This window comes from Charadrius vociferus, unplaced genomic scaffold (genome assembly GCF_000708025.1).
Source record: "Charadrius vociferus isolate BGI_N301 unplaced genomic scaffold, ASM70802v2 scaffold7, whole genome shotgun sequence".
NCBI classification, from domain to species: domain Eukaryota; kingdom Metazoa; phylum Chordata; class Aves; order Charadriiformes; family Charadriidae; genus Charadrius; species Charadrius vociferus.
Window position 1 is genome coordinate 8,701,935 of NW_009649308.1, and position 14,464 is coordinate 8,716,398.

The following is a 14,464-nucleotide window of genomic DNA, read 5'->3' on the forward strand; positions in this document are numbered from 1 at the left end:
ATCCCACCAGGAGTTTCTGTTGGCTTGAACAAACAATACAAATCTATATTTGAGGCATGTATGCTGTCAGCAAAACCCCTCAATACACTGACCATGTAGTACCCATAGCTGAAGCTCCTTAATGCCTTACACTTCTTGAAACTGACTCAATAGAAGCATAAAGATACCCCACGGAGTACCATACACTATAAAGAATTCCCACTGGAGATATTGATTGTTTTCCAGAAGCACTGAGTACTTTAAATCTTTCTGATTAATAAGTGATAAACTGTGGTTTATTCATCTGCTTCAGACAAGCAACAGCCGGTGCAGAGCGGGCCCAGTTTCACAGAGTGTGAAGTGCAGCAAGGGGAGTTTGAAATGCTCACAGGGAATTAGCCCTCCTAAGAACCTGAGCCCTCCCAAGCCCATAATCCCTGGGCGGCAGAGACTTTATAAGCGTGCTCAACAGAACTGTAGCATTATCCTTTGAGAAAAGGGATTTGTATGTTTAAATGCAATACTAGGAATAACTGGTTTGAATACTCTTCTCACCCCTGCTCCCTGTGGAAGCTCCTGACCTCACCTGCACCTCTGCTTCCCTACCTGAAAAACAGAAGTAGCACTATCTGCCACTGATGTGTTGCAAGGCTTGACTTTCTGTGTTTACACAATACTTTGGGATAGAAGATGACAGAATGAATGAAAGTATATATTTGTGCGGTGTTCTATAAACACATGAGGTGTTGGAGCATATTTTCCATTAATAAGTTCTACATTTTAAATAAGTGGAAGAGATTATTGGTCTGTTTGGTGGAGTACTATTATTCTTAGTTCCAGCTGAATTGTTTTAAATTCTTCACTGCACACCATAGCTGTCTAGTGTATTTACAACAGTGTACGCTGAAGGCAATAGTGGCATGAAGGCAATACTCTTCTCCTGCGCTTTGTTTCCACAAATGTGATATTAGGTAGTTGTGCATATATATACACTGGCCTTTCAAATTATGCTCACAGTCACAAGTGGAAAATGTAATCTGCCTTTTCTCACTTTGTTTCATTTGACCCAAGCCCTAGCAAATATTTTATTGAATTCTAACCTGGACAGAAATTTGCTTGGAGTGACACTTCAGAATAGCAGCTCTTCTCAGCATCATTTCTGCAGTTACGGCAGTATAGCTCCAGGGAAGAGGAGCTTTTCTTTCCTTCTTTTCTGACCTAAAGATGTAACCTGAAGCTTTAACTTAATTTAAAAGTCACTTCAACTGATGTCTTCCCAAACTCAGTTTACGGCCCTCAAATAACAGCAAAATTATCATTCAAGTTCCTCAGTGAGGCACATCCCTTTTACTATTTGCCAGCCAGGAACATGTGCTATTTCACTTCCCACAGCTGAGTTTTACCCAAACCTTACCATGAGGTGGTAGCAGGATTGTGCAAGCATGGGCTGAAGACCTGCGAACTTCCCAGCTTTGAACATGCGTACTGTGGCCAGATCACAAAAGAGAGACATTTTATGGGGAATAGTGCTACCATAGAAAGAGGAGTGGTTTCTTGGTTTCTCTGCTACATCTATCTATGCTAAGCCTATAATGAGAAGTCAAGGTGTACAACTGTGCCAGTCAGAGAAATGTAACTGACAGACACAGCATGGTTGCAGAAGATGTGCACAGCATAACAGAAGGAAAGGGGAGGAAGCGGATATGATATTTTGTCAAAAGCAAAAGAAACAACTCCAAGAAGTATATTGCTCCCCAGCCTTAAGCATAAAAATCTGTGCACAAATATTTTCAAGAACACATCTTTAGACAGCAGACAGCTGTGTACATGTGCAGAAATCCAACCATAAGCCATAAGAAGATATGATGAACAGCCATGTAATTATTTCAAAACAAAACCCCAAATGGGAGCCCCAGAGAGCTCATGCATTGGGGGTGGGAAGCTTTGGTAAGACTGAGAAGCATCATCCTGACGAGATCCAATCTGCTGTATGGGCATGACACCAACGGTGCTAAGGACAGCATATTTTTAGTGCAGTGCCGGGTCAGCGCAAGATGCCCTTTCTGTGCTGTGAAGCCAAAGCCCCACAGGATGATGTGCACTTGTCATCATGCCAGTGTGCTGCAGAGGTGTCACAACTTCTATCACGCCACCAAACCAGACAAGTCATTTATTTATTCCTTCTATGCTGCCCATAGCGATAGATGGACTGACTGTAGACCTTTGACCTTAAGTCATGATCAGCATATATGCCATTTGAAGCCATGGCTTGTATCACACTGAATTACTGTGGCTACAAGTGCATTACACATTACTGTGCTACCAATTCAATAGAAGCTCAAGGCGATTATTCAGCCCCTAAAGAAGGGATGATCTCAGCAAAGATAAGGTTTGCCTTAGAGAAGGTTTCTTAGAGAAACTCTAAGCTCAAGATGAGCGCTAATCCTTCAACCCTCTTACAGCAGCTCCTTCTGACAATACTAAAAATGACAGGCTGTGCTTTCAGAAAAAGTTATCCTTTCTCAGCATGCACCAGCAAGTTTTCAAGTATAATGAACTGTGGGCAGAAGTCTTGCGAGAAAAATCGGGAAAGCTGGATTGAGGCCATTTTGAAAGTGTAACTGCTAACAGTTATTCCAAAAACAGTCTCTGTGGGCTGCAGTCAATTATTTTGGTTGTTAGCTCTGCTGTCACAAAGTTGAGATAGTGCTACTGTGCCCAGCTTTCATCTTTCAAGGGATTTACTATGACTTCAACAGGAATTAAGCAGACTTAACACCTTGCAGGGTTCATTACATACAGTGTTAAAGTAGGCCTCTAGTTTCAAATGCGTGAACTTTCTGCTAGTTTATGCATTAAAAAGGATCTTCCTCTGCCTCAAGACCTACTCCACCGTGGCAAAATTAATTCTGGAGGAGCTTCCTTCCTTTGGCTCTTCCACAGGGAGCTCTCCCATGACAGAGAAGCACCTCTTGTTCTGCTGAAAAAGTGAAAGAAATGTGTGATTACCAAACCTTCAAAACCACACAATGCCCACAAAGAATTGATGAGACCACGCCAGTTCTAGTGTGACAGCCAGGATGAGCAAATAAAACACAACCACAAGAATAAGTTTTGTTCTAGAGGATGTAATTAGCCAAGCTGTCAGGACAACAGCCATAGAAAACAATGCCACAGGTTACCAAGACTTCAGTATTGGACTATATGAATTTCAATTTTTCAGGCAAACTGGAACATGCATACATTGGGTGGAGATTTCAATATACTTCCTATAAACTCCTCAGTTCCAGCACACACCAGGCTCTGTACAACTCCAGGGAGGAGCTCCTCCTATGATTACTTTAAGCACTCCTGGACAAGATTTTGGAAAAGATTCCCCAGGGCATGACAGGATCCAAAATGCTTGGAAATGCTTTCTGGAATATCTCTCACAGCCCACGAACACTTGCAATGAAACCCTACGGAGCAAAAGAAAATCCTATTCATCTTTTTCTAGTGTTTAATGTGAGGCAAGAATAAATTTCAGACTAGTAGCCCACCACAGGACAAGGGCATAAATCCACCCTTGGATGGGCCCTCCAACCACAACACAAGAGAGGCTGTGCCCTGCCTGAGAGCCTGAGCGTACCAGCAGCCCAGAACAGAGGAGCTCTACAGCTTCAAGTAAATGTTGAGTCTCTCAAGTTCTAGTTTTAATCTATGTCTGCATTTCTGCCTTTACTGCCCATGTCTAATCCATGCTATATTTGTATTTGATGGGTTATTTCCACATCTATTTCTGACCCTGACCATACACAGCAAATGACACTTAATTCACATGAAATCAGCCACTGACTAAAAGCAGGTCCAAAGTCCACTTATAATAAAAAACTTGAAAGGTGCAAATACCTCCAAACCACTGACCAAGCCCTGAAAAATGCTCAGGAAGGGAATGAAAGCACTTGAACAAGAAAGCTCAGAGCTCTGACTTCCATCTTTGTCTCATCTACGGACTTAGGACAAACAAGTCTGACTTGACTGACAAGACTGCTTTTCTGCATCTCAGTTCCTCATCAGTACTAACACCTTCTTCCACCTTGACGTGTTCAGACCATAATTTCCCTGGGCCAGAGCTCTCTCTTCTTACACATTTAAATGCTGCCTTGCACAGTAGGATGCCCCATTTGGTTGGCTCCTCTAAATACATTGTGACAAATGACCCATCTTTACAAGTGGGGAATTTGGCTTCTGGGGAAGTGTCATCCCTCTCTCCAGAGGAATCAAACAAGTTTCCACCAGTACTGAGGTTAACTTGGAGCCGCAATGGCTTCAGCAGCCAGGAGTCTGCCTTGTGCCTTTCCCTCACTATCCAAAACCAATCTTTTGTCCCACAAAGAGCTCATCTGTGGGACAACGGGGACAGCAAGTTGCAACCTGAGTTTGGAACACATGCCCAAAACCAGCATTTCTTAAGCCATCTTTGCTGCTGATGTCAATGTATACATCAACTTCCATCTTTATCCAGCGCTCCATTCAAAGAAAAACAGCAACCAGAGCTGAGGCAGGGAGACTTTGCCATCTCGTCACAATGGGTTTGCAAGAACATAGATGCTCAAAATGAACCAAGGAACAAACCACCCTGTCCAGATGTCAAAGGCAACTAGATTTCAGCAGAAACTTGGATGACAATGAGAGCTGCTCAGCTTTAGCAAGGCTGGAAAAGATGGCACATGAGTTTTTTAGTATCTTTCATATTCAAGTTTTCTCACAGCATTAGGCAAAGAATTCACTTATACAACAGTGGCTCATCTATAAAGGCAGATTCATCTATTGACTTCCTAAAGCCTTGGTCACTAGAACCAATTATAATATGAAAGGGAATAAGGATCATCTGGTGCTCTTTTCCAAGAGATTCACTTATTGACTAAAACAACCATGATAGACAGTAGCATTTGGGCCCAATATCCACTCCTGACTCAGTCAAGAAAGTAAGCACGTGGGAGATGCTGTCAGCAATTTACCTGTAGTCAGGATCAGCTGTAACAGTGCAGTAATAGGATGCTGTACTGCATTAAACCAACATATTGATTAAGGAGGAATAGTCCTAATCAACGGCAGCATATGCATTATTTACAAAGACATTAAAACTGAATGCTGAAAATCGGGAGTCAAGATTAAGACAAGGACTACAGTGATGGAAGATGGCTATTATGAGTGAAAGGAGGGAGAAGAAAATGATCAGACAGAGGGATTTTGAGAGAAGGTCATTCGGAGACATGGACATAGACAGCTCTGTGGTACAGGAGGCAGTATGGAAAAAGCAGCCGGTGACAGCTGAGGAAGAACTCAGCAGGCAGCAAAAAGCACCTATGTGACAGAGTCCTGGTAGGCTTCCAAAATGTGAGGCATTTCAGTACAGGAAAGGACCAAGAGGCACAACCCAACTGGCAGCTAGGAGGGATGTGATCAAACAGTAAGAGAGACTTCACTTGTTGCATCTTGGACAGCATGAGAAGTAAAACATTCATCCAGAACCTTATGAGCACAACCCTGAATGACAGGGAAGAAAAGACTACCAAGTCTGGGTCTGGACACTACAAGAGTTATTTCCAAGTTCCGTTTAATTAGCAGCACACTGAGTGGTTTTTGTCCACCTGAAATGTCTGTCTCAAGGACACTGGTATTGTGCAATATCATTCTCTACCCTCCAGAATTACATTCAGATTACACCATATGAGCACATTTTTAAATCATGCAGAAGTAATCAAGTACTTAGAATGCGATGTGAAATATTATCAGTAATTCACCAGCTTTTGCAATTAAACTACTGAGATGAGCCTCTCTGATCACTTCTTTGCTTAGGTTCTACTCGTTTATTGGAAATTACAGTAATAAATTAGTCACATTATAGCAACTAGAACTGGTTTAGTTACCCTCAGTCTCCAACCAGAAAGCTAATTTATATGGCAAACACATACTGTTTGTGTATTTATTGTTCTTGTATGTCATAGCGCAATTACTCTGAAGTTCTGTTTTTCTATGTGTGTACCTAGCACACAGTTATACAAACACCCAAGATGATAGCATAGTTTGCCACAAGGTTGGTCACAACCATGGTATTATAAATCAAAGGTAATGTCTTCCCCAGATTGCTTTTCTACAACGGATGTGTAGGTCATCCCTAGAAATATGGGAATATTGTTGTTACTATTAAACTGTCAATAACAGCATGCAGATCTACTTTTGCATTTTCAGACGTTGGATTCCTTTGTTTTCATTCTGTTCAGGTTGTATTTTCCTAGTTGATGCTCTGCTGAGGACACAACCACACAGACAATTCTATTTTTGTTTTAGTGCCACTTCTTCAGTGCTGTTTCCAGATACCATTTGGGCAGAACAAAGCCAGAACGCAGATGCCAGCATCTCCTGCCTGTACCTTAACTAGTAAAAAATATTTTCAAGAACTAGGTACCTCCTTACCTGCAGCAAAACCCAGTGTAAAGCATGTGTAATAACTAAAGGTTTCTTAACTTCATTGACAAAAAGCAGGAAGAATATAAAAGGAAGAAGAGTATAAAAGGAGAATAAAGAACTGCATTTTCTCCTGTGGAGTTATTCCTGAAGATTTACATAAAACCTAGGACAAGCAGGACTGAGCACTGCCATTAGAAAAAGGCTGTGGCCATATTAAGAGATCAGAATGAAACATGGCAGAATCTCTAAAATTAAGGGAGGCCACACCTCCGTTTGACAGCTGTAACTGGGCTGAGAATAACTCCAGTAGGACTGCATCATCTCTCTGAATGGCAGCAATTTCTTCCCAGTAAAACTCTTTTATGGAAACCAGTATTATTCTGTGTGCTTGTCCCCACAAAGTATTTTGGGGAAATGAATATCCCACTTGACAGATAAGGAATTCAAGGGAGAGATGCTTTAGTCAAGGTCACACAATGACTCACTGCTGAGGCTGCTCCTGCAGTTCAGTGGCTCACACGCTGACATCCATTGTCTTTTACTAAAGGCAAAAGCCTTGTGGATTTTCTGTAGTCACCAAATGAGCCAGGTCATCTGCTTGGAGGAAAACACCAAGCAACAGGGAAGAGCAACTCCCTCTTGCAACGAAGTAATCAGGATATTCCAGGTCCAAACAAAGAACGGAATATCTGAATTGCTCAGGGAAAAGAAAAGCAGCGTGGCTGTGGGTGTCCTCTGTGCACCCCACTTCGTCTGTGCTGCCAGCAGAGCTTGCCCACAGCCATGCCTTGGGCAAGGAGGCAGGACTGGCCATGTAGCAGTTTCATCCTGGGGGTCCTCCTGACATTCCCCGTGAAAAGCAGCACCCATGGCAGCAGCCCACTGCTGCAAAGGGACCTCTCCCGGCACAGACAAGGCTGGCAGCTGAGCTCCACAGGAGCAAGCCTGCCCCCAGGCCACCTCCTCTGGACAGAAGGATTGATTTTTGACTCATCTTTCATCCCACAGTCCAAGTGACACTCAGAGGAACAGGCACACCGACACCCTCTCTAGATACAGAGATACACTCAGACCTTCCCTGAGCACCCCCTGCACACTCAGACCTGCCATGCAGGGTACGCCTTCCCACACTCCCCCACAGACCTACCACAGCAACCCACCCCACCACACACAGGCCCTGCAGAAACGCTCCCCGAATACAGCCCCTTACACACACACACCCCCTTAATACACCTCCCTTCCATACAGACCCTGCATGAACCATTCAGATGCAGCATGTGAACTCCCCATGGCCTTTCCACACACGTTGCTATGCAAGGACCCCCAGCACTCCCCCTTACACACACACAGCCCAACACACCTCCACACACTCCCGGAGAACAAACCCCAACACCCACCCTGTACATGAACCCCCTTAAGGAATCCCAACACCTCCTCTGCAATTAACCCTCCTTACAACTTCCTCCACACATACACATATCAAACCCCGAATTTCACCAAGTCCAACCCCTCAAAAACATTTTTCTCCATACACACACCGTGTTCATTAATTTCCCCCTCTAAACACACTGCGTGAACTCCCAACGCACCGCTCTACACACTCCACAAACACTGTAAAAACCCCTAACACCCCACCTTCCACCCATCCACCATACACATTGCATGCACCCCCAACACCCCACTCGAGTCCCTGCACAGCCCTGACCACACCCCTATACACACACATTGTACCTCAAAACCCTTCAAAACACCCCCATGCACAGAGTGCGTAAATCCTTCCCACCCCCGTTACACATGCATTACATGAATGTTCCAGCACCCCTTGCCTCTCCATTCATACCCATCCACCCCAGTGGGAAACCCACATTATTCCTCAGCCACCCCCTGCCCCCATCTGGGACACCCCCCCCAAGCCTGGAGAGACGTGGGGGCGCCCTCAGACAGCCCCCCAAGTGATGGACACAGCCATGTCTCGCCAACAGTAAGACACACCCCTCTGGCTCCAAATCTGCACCCGAGCGAGCATGCTCGGGGACACCCCAGGGGTGTCAGTCCCTGCATGGCCACCCTCTCCCGCACCTCTCTGGAGGGGAAGGTGAACGGGCAGGTTGAACACAGAGGGGCAGAAGCATCCCTGCGCGCCCGAGGAAATGTGACCTTAACACAGACGCAAGTGGTGCAGCCCCCTTCCCACCCCGCCTCCTCACTGCACCAGACAGCGATGCTAATTACCTTCCTCCAGCTCATCCATGCTCCCAATCTTCCGCGACCCATCGATGGTGTAAATGTAACGGACTCCCTGAGGCAGATTAATGTTGTCGGACAGGGACCGGGTCAGGTCAGCCAGGAGAGCATCAAAACTTCGGAAGCGGTCAGAGGACACGGCATATACAATCCCCTTGAAGTAGCGGTCCCCGTTGCGATAGAAACGCACCTTCTTGGCTTTCTTCTCATTACTCAGTGCCTGTAAGGTCCTGGTTCTGTAGAAGCTACAGTGAGCACTGTGAGTGGGGCTGGGCAACCCATTCATACGTGAGCCTCGCATGTTTCTGGACGCCTTGTCTCTTTCGTCAAAGTGTCCAAAATCAAGTTCCATAGTTTGGTGAACCCTAAAGATCTGAAGCTGAGCAGGAAGGAGATGGGGAGAGAAGGAGTGCAAAGGGGCAGGTTAGAGCCAAGCAGAGCCACAATCTAGAGAGAAAAACAACACTGATGCAAGAGCTGTGTCTGGAGCAGGACAGATGTATTTGGGAAGCACCCCCTCCCCTGACCCAGATTTGTACTGATTCTGGGGACTAAGGGTAGGAGGGGTCCTTGCATTTTGAAAGGGATCCAACTACTGGGGGCAGGGAACACGTTTCTAGAGAGCTGTCTGCTCCTGCACCTGGGAGTTTTCAAAATGCAGTAAATTGGGACTTGGGGCCAAAGGGATACATGGCAATCACAACTCAGCCCGAAAAAACTCGTCCAAACACCAGTTGGCAATGAATTAAACCTCTGAGCCCTGTGAGGTTTCCTTTGGCAACAGAAAACAAGGAGATCCCAGTAAGTCAGCCCCTTCAATCTGTCGAATCACGGAAGGAACCAAAGCATCTGAATGTTTAACATTAGAATAAACTGGCATTTATGAAAGAATGGTCACAGGGGAATAAGCAGTTTCTTTGTGACAGCCTGTTCAATAAGGGTTAGCAATGAGATCCAGCCCACCCTTCCCCCTATCCGCAGCCCCCTTCTAGCCCATCAATCAATTCCCAGGACCAGCCTACATCTCTAAGAAGAAATGACTGGAAAGAAAAATCTGTCATTGAAACGAGGCTTCAGTATGCTCTTTTCAGCCTGAGTCTCCTCTGAATTACATTTCTGCTTCTTTTTAATGAGAAGGAGAAAATTAAGGGGCTATTTGCACCCCCCTTCCAGCCTTAAGTGATTTAATTGCTGGAAGTGCCCCTACCCAAGGGACATGCCGCCCCTGCTAGCTCACCTTTCATTGTTCTGAGCACAGGGGGGCTCCCAGCGCAAGCCACCAGCACAGAAAAGCTGACACTTGAGCTGACACCCAGCAAGCAGGAATTTCGGCATGGTCTCTAGTTTATGCTCAAGAACAACATTTCTCCCGCACCAAACCCCAACACAAAAGGAGGAGGAACCCCCAACCCTGCAATAGAAAGACCCTTCCACTCCCTCAGCAGGACCAGGAACATGCAACTCACGTATGTTGCTTGCATTTTAACACAGAGCAGAAAGGGGATTTACACCCGCACTTGGCAGCCAGGTATAAATCTAGGAAAAGCTGTTGCTATCTCTTCCTCACCCCTTACATTTGCCAGAACGAAGCTCCTTCCTTGTATTTTACAATGTCAATGTGACCTGGGCAAGAAAAATCATTGTTCCCAGTCTGCAATAGCAGAAGATGCAGGCGATCTGCACAGAAACCCCAAGTTGGGAATATTTTCCCCACGATGCCAGTTGGGGTAGATTCAGTCTGGTGTCATACACTGAACAATGAAACATCCAAGCAACTTCGGGAATGAATCAGAGGATGCAGGGGCTTTTGATTTTAAAATGAACTGCAGATGCTGTAAGGTACTAAGAGAAAGATTCCTCCTCTCTATCTGACATCTGTTACTTTTCTGCACGCAAGTCACTCAAAAAAAAAAGCTCTACTCACCGGTTTTCAGCGCGCAGGGTGGAGATGCTGAGAGAAAGAAAACCAGGCTCACTCTGCCTTTGTTGTCTGAGCTCCAAGCAAGAAATTCCTGCCAGGGTGGATGAGACGCCTCCTAGGTCCTAGTGCCTTGTTCCATCCCTTCACGGTAACTTTGCCTCAGTGGTTTTTACTCTCATCATCAGTCGTCTGCTTGTAGTCATCTCTGTATTTGAGAAAAAAAGGGTGTGTTCATTCCAGCTCTGGATATGTTAACGGATGGGTTAATAAAAGGTTTAAAGGAGCAAATTTGGGGGTGACGTTCTGAAGGATGCAAATTCCCCCTTGGCTCTAGCTTCACCAAGAAAGCATCTGGCCCCACTGAAAAAAAAAAAAAAAGAGCATAATCGGACTGATGCACCAATATTATAGGATTACCAGTACAGGGAGGTCATGGCTACAATCCTACAGTATGCTACAATGCTGACACAAAACTCCTGTGCGTTGGGAAAGCAACTAAGAAAAAAGTTGACCAGTGGAACCGGGCACAGTCTTGCTCCTGTACTGGTTTTACACAGCATTCATGGTTTACACTGGCAAGCAGAAAGGGAGAATTCACTTAGTGGTTCTGCATGCGGTGCCCCTGAATAATTTTTGTCCGTTAACACTGGACACAAGCCAAAGCCAGAGCTCTGAATCCCAGTTCATTCAGATCCCCAAGGGGTTCAGGATGGAGTCATTCAACACAAGCTTAACCCAACAGATTCAACCTGGCTCATATCCCAAACTAAGAGGAGTTTATTTTCTGATTCCACTGCAGGAGGACTCAGCTGTTACAAAATTGTACCGGGCTCTTTCACTTTGACAGCAAAATCTTTCACCTGCTTTCTGGATGGAGATTTCTATTCTGCTGTTAGAAGACCAGCATCACTAACCTCGCTCCTAACCCCCCTGGTGCTGGTCCCATCTTTATTTTAGAAAATAACAGGACTTGGAAATGGGAAGGTCTTCCCATCTGTAGAAGGAAATCTTTCCCAACAAAGCTGTGTCTGTTTTGAATGGAAACATCAGATTCTGTCATTTTGGCACAACCCAGCAGTATCGCATTTACACAGAAAAAGTTAGCGTTTATTCCAGCTTTGTCTGCCCTGTACATGATAGTCCAGGCAACACTGACACAAACCCACTGAGAGCTCATTTTTATTTGTCAGCAACTTTCTCACATGCCATCTGTAAATTTTCTTACTCCCTGAAACCATCCTTTTATTCAAAGGCTCCGGTGCATCCTCCACTAAAGCTGTTGGCTGCTCCCTTATGTGCTTGGTGGGATCACTACAGAGGAAACACAGATCTGCTCTCCTTCCTCAGGAATTAGCACTCGAGAGGACCACGGGAAAGAGCAGAGTCTGTGCTCTCCGGGGCATATTTCAGTAGGTCTCTGGATGCAGATGCAAGAGGTAGATTGGACTTTAAGCCTTCTCCTTCCCATTAGATCCCATTCCAAATTAGATATTACCTGGCCATTCATCACCGTGTGCTTAGTCTGTCCAGGATTAACAATTCTTCCCTATACCACAATACTGATGTAAATATAAATTTATTCATACTTTAAAAATGTGCCAAAGATACAAATCATTATGCATGTGCTAAGTACAGTAACAGCAAGAATAAAGGAAACCAAATTCAGTCTTCACAGAGCTTTGACAGAGAAGAGGCAGACTTTGGGGATGATGTCTAAGGATCTGGACACTACCCCAGGGTAACCTGGCAGGATGATGTAAACCCACGCAGTCAGTGGAATTGTACAACTTACTCATCTCCCAAGTTTGACTTGTATAGAGAGTTCTGAGCACAGCAAAGGGTCTCAAACAGCATTGACAGATGGCTCTTGACTTCCTTCCACATCTGAGCCCATATCCGCTGGTGAGGAGATGAAGCATGTCTATATGGACATGTCTGCTCAGGACACTGACAGAAGATTTTTGGAGCATGGGCACTTCCTTTTAAAAGCAGAATTGCTCCAGCAAGAGACCTGGTGTTTGTTCCTGACTGAGGGATAAGGTTTCTATAGCCAATGATGGTAATGTTCATTTTGGGTAAAACCTCAAGTTATTCCTAAAAGGTGCCCAAATCACCTTCAGTACAGTTGTCCTCCTTTAATCCTGCCACAAGACAAGAAGGATCTCAGCAGCCAGAGCATCATCAAAGGTGAAGAGCCCTGGAGCCAGACTGATTTCACATGCTTTTAGTGGAATTGCACCAAATTTGCTTCTTCTCAAATGAGAACATGATCACCTCATACTACAGATATTGGCTGGGCTACGCAACAAGGCATAGAAATAAACAGCTCTTTCTTGATGAATGCAAGGGCCTGCTCCCAACTTCATTTCTGTTGGTCAGGCACAAGAGCTTCTTCACTAGCCTCAAGGAGTTAATGCTAGTCAAAACCTATTTACATCAGAAGAGACTCAGCCACCCAGACACCATAATCTAGACCATTTTAGGCATCGTGAGTGATTGAGAATTGGAAAGAAAATTCTTCTTCCCATCAATAATTTCATCTAGCCAAAAAGGAAAGATAAGTTTAGCTCTTCAGATTAAATTATCTGCTTTAAATCAGGTGAATCATCTTTCCTCCAGGAAGCTAACACTTAGATTTTTGCCTGTGTAACTAAATCTGTATGTTTGTTGACATTGCTGAGCAACTGTGATACTTTGGAAAGGGACAGACTGCAGGCAAAGAGGATTTTGTGACTGCTTTGTGCTAACTTCTTCACATATACCTAGACAATCCAGTTTCTAGCATCATTAGGAGTTGAAGTCTTCAAGTACTCTCTATGTCAATGCCCAGTTGCTTTGTTATACATCATCCCAACTTCTATAGATAATTGCATCTGATAGCACAGCATGTTCTCCAATTGGCATGTAAGTTAGGGTGATAAGTAGCCAAGGTCTGGCTGCACTACAGAACAAAATTCTGGAAAAATTTAAATCAAGTGATCAAGTCGGATCAACATTTTCAAGTCAGTCTATTTAGATGCACATGTTTAATTACATTTCTTATTTTAATCTCTGTTCTTCTGGACTGCTTTGAAAATGTCATCCCTGATCACTGCTTTCAAAGCTTTCCTTGATGTGAACTTACATGCCAAAACCCTCTGAAATGACAAATTACTATTTTGGGGCTCTGCCAAATGTGTCAAGGTACTCAAAACTGAAAGCCCATAAAGCCAGTGGCTCAGTCTTGACCCTACAGGGCAGCAGGATTTAAACCTGAATCTTCAAGAGAGCTGACAGTTCATCGAAGAATTATCCTATATCAGACTATAGAGTTAAGTCTCTCCTACATAATACTATGAGCTAATAAGCAATGGGGACTTGGCAGACTTTCACCACATAACATTTGTTTCCTTTGGAGATTTATTTTTACAGGGACCACACACATCTGAAAGTCTTTTAAATACCAATGCTAGTGAGCCAAAGTCAGCTCAGCCGCTGGGGAGAGAAGGGTGGAGGAATACCTCCATAGCATAGTTTCACCACTCCAAGCCTTGTAACCATCTGCAGAGGCTGTTTAGACTTTGAAGTCAGAGGGCTGGACACTTCTACAGCCTGAATCACTGGAAACCCCAGGGAGCAGCAGGGACAAGGTTTTCATTCCAGGAAGGAGGAGAGGATGGAAGCAGAAGCTGGGCTCCAAGGCCACCTCTAGCAGCTGGCGAATGTAGGGCTCCTCACCTCTGCTCCACAGCACAGGTATCTCTTGGGTGAGACCTGTCACTCCTCCAGACCCCAGAGGGAGTCAGTGCATTTGTGCTGCAGCCTCACACCCTTGGCAGGTGCCCTCAATCTCAGCTGATGACACTGGTGTCAGATAAGCTCCTGCTG

The 14,464-nt window shown here is 44.8% G+C and overlaps 1 protein-coding gene across 1 annotated transcript in view; it reads right to left on the minus strand.

Annotated features, from left to right (window-relative positions):
* DCX (doublecortin) overlaps window positions 1–10,770 on the minus strand; it is a 76,769-nt gene extending 65,999 nt beyond the window's left edge. Inside the window, exons 1-2 of the mRNA XM_009889303.1 lie at window positions 10,601–10,770; window positions 8,665–9,055 (exon numbers count right to left, since the gene is read on the minus strand). Of these exons, the coding sequence (XP_009887605.1) occupies window positions 8,665–9,028 (364 nt within the window). The 5' untranslated portion in view covers window positions 9,029–9,055; window positions 10,601–10,770. The remainder of the gene's footprint in view (window positions 1–8,664; window positions 9,056–10,600) is intronic.
* Window positions 10,771–14,464: the final 3,694 nt, after the last annotated feature.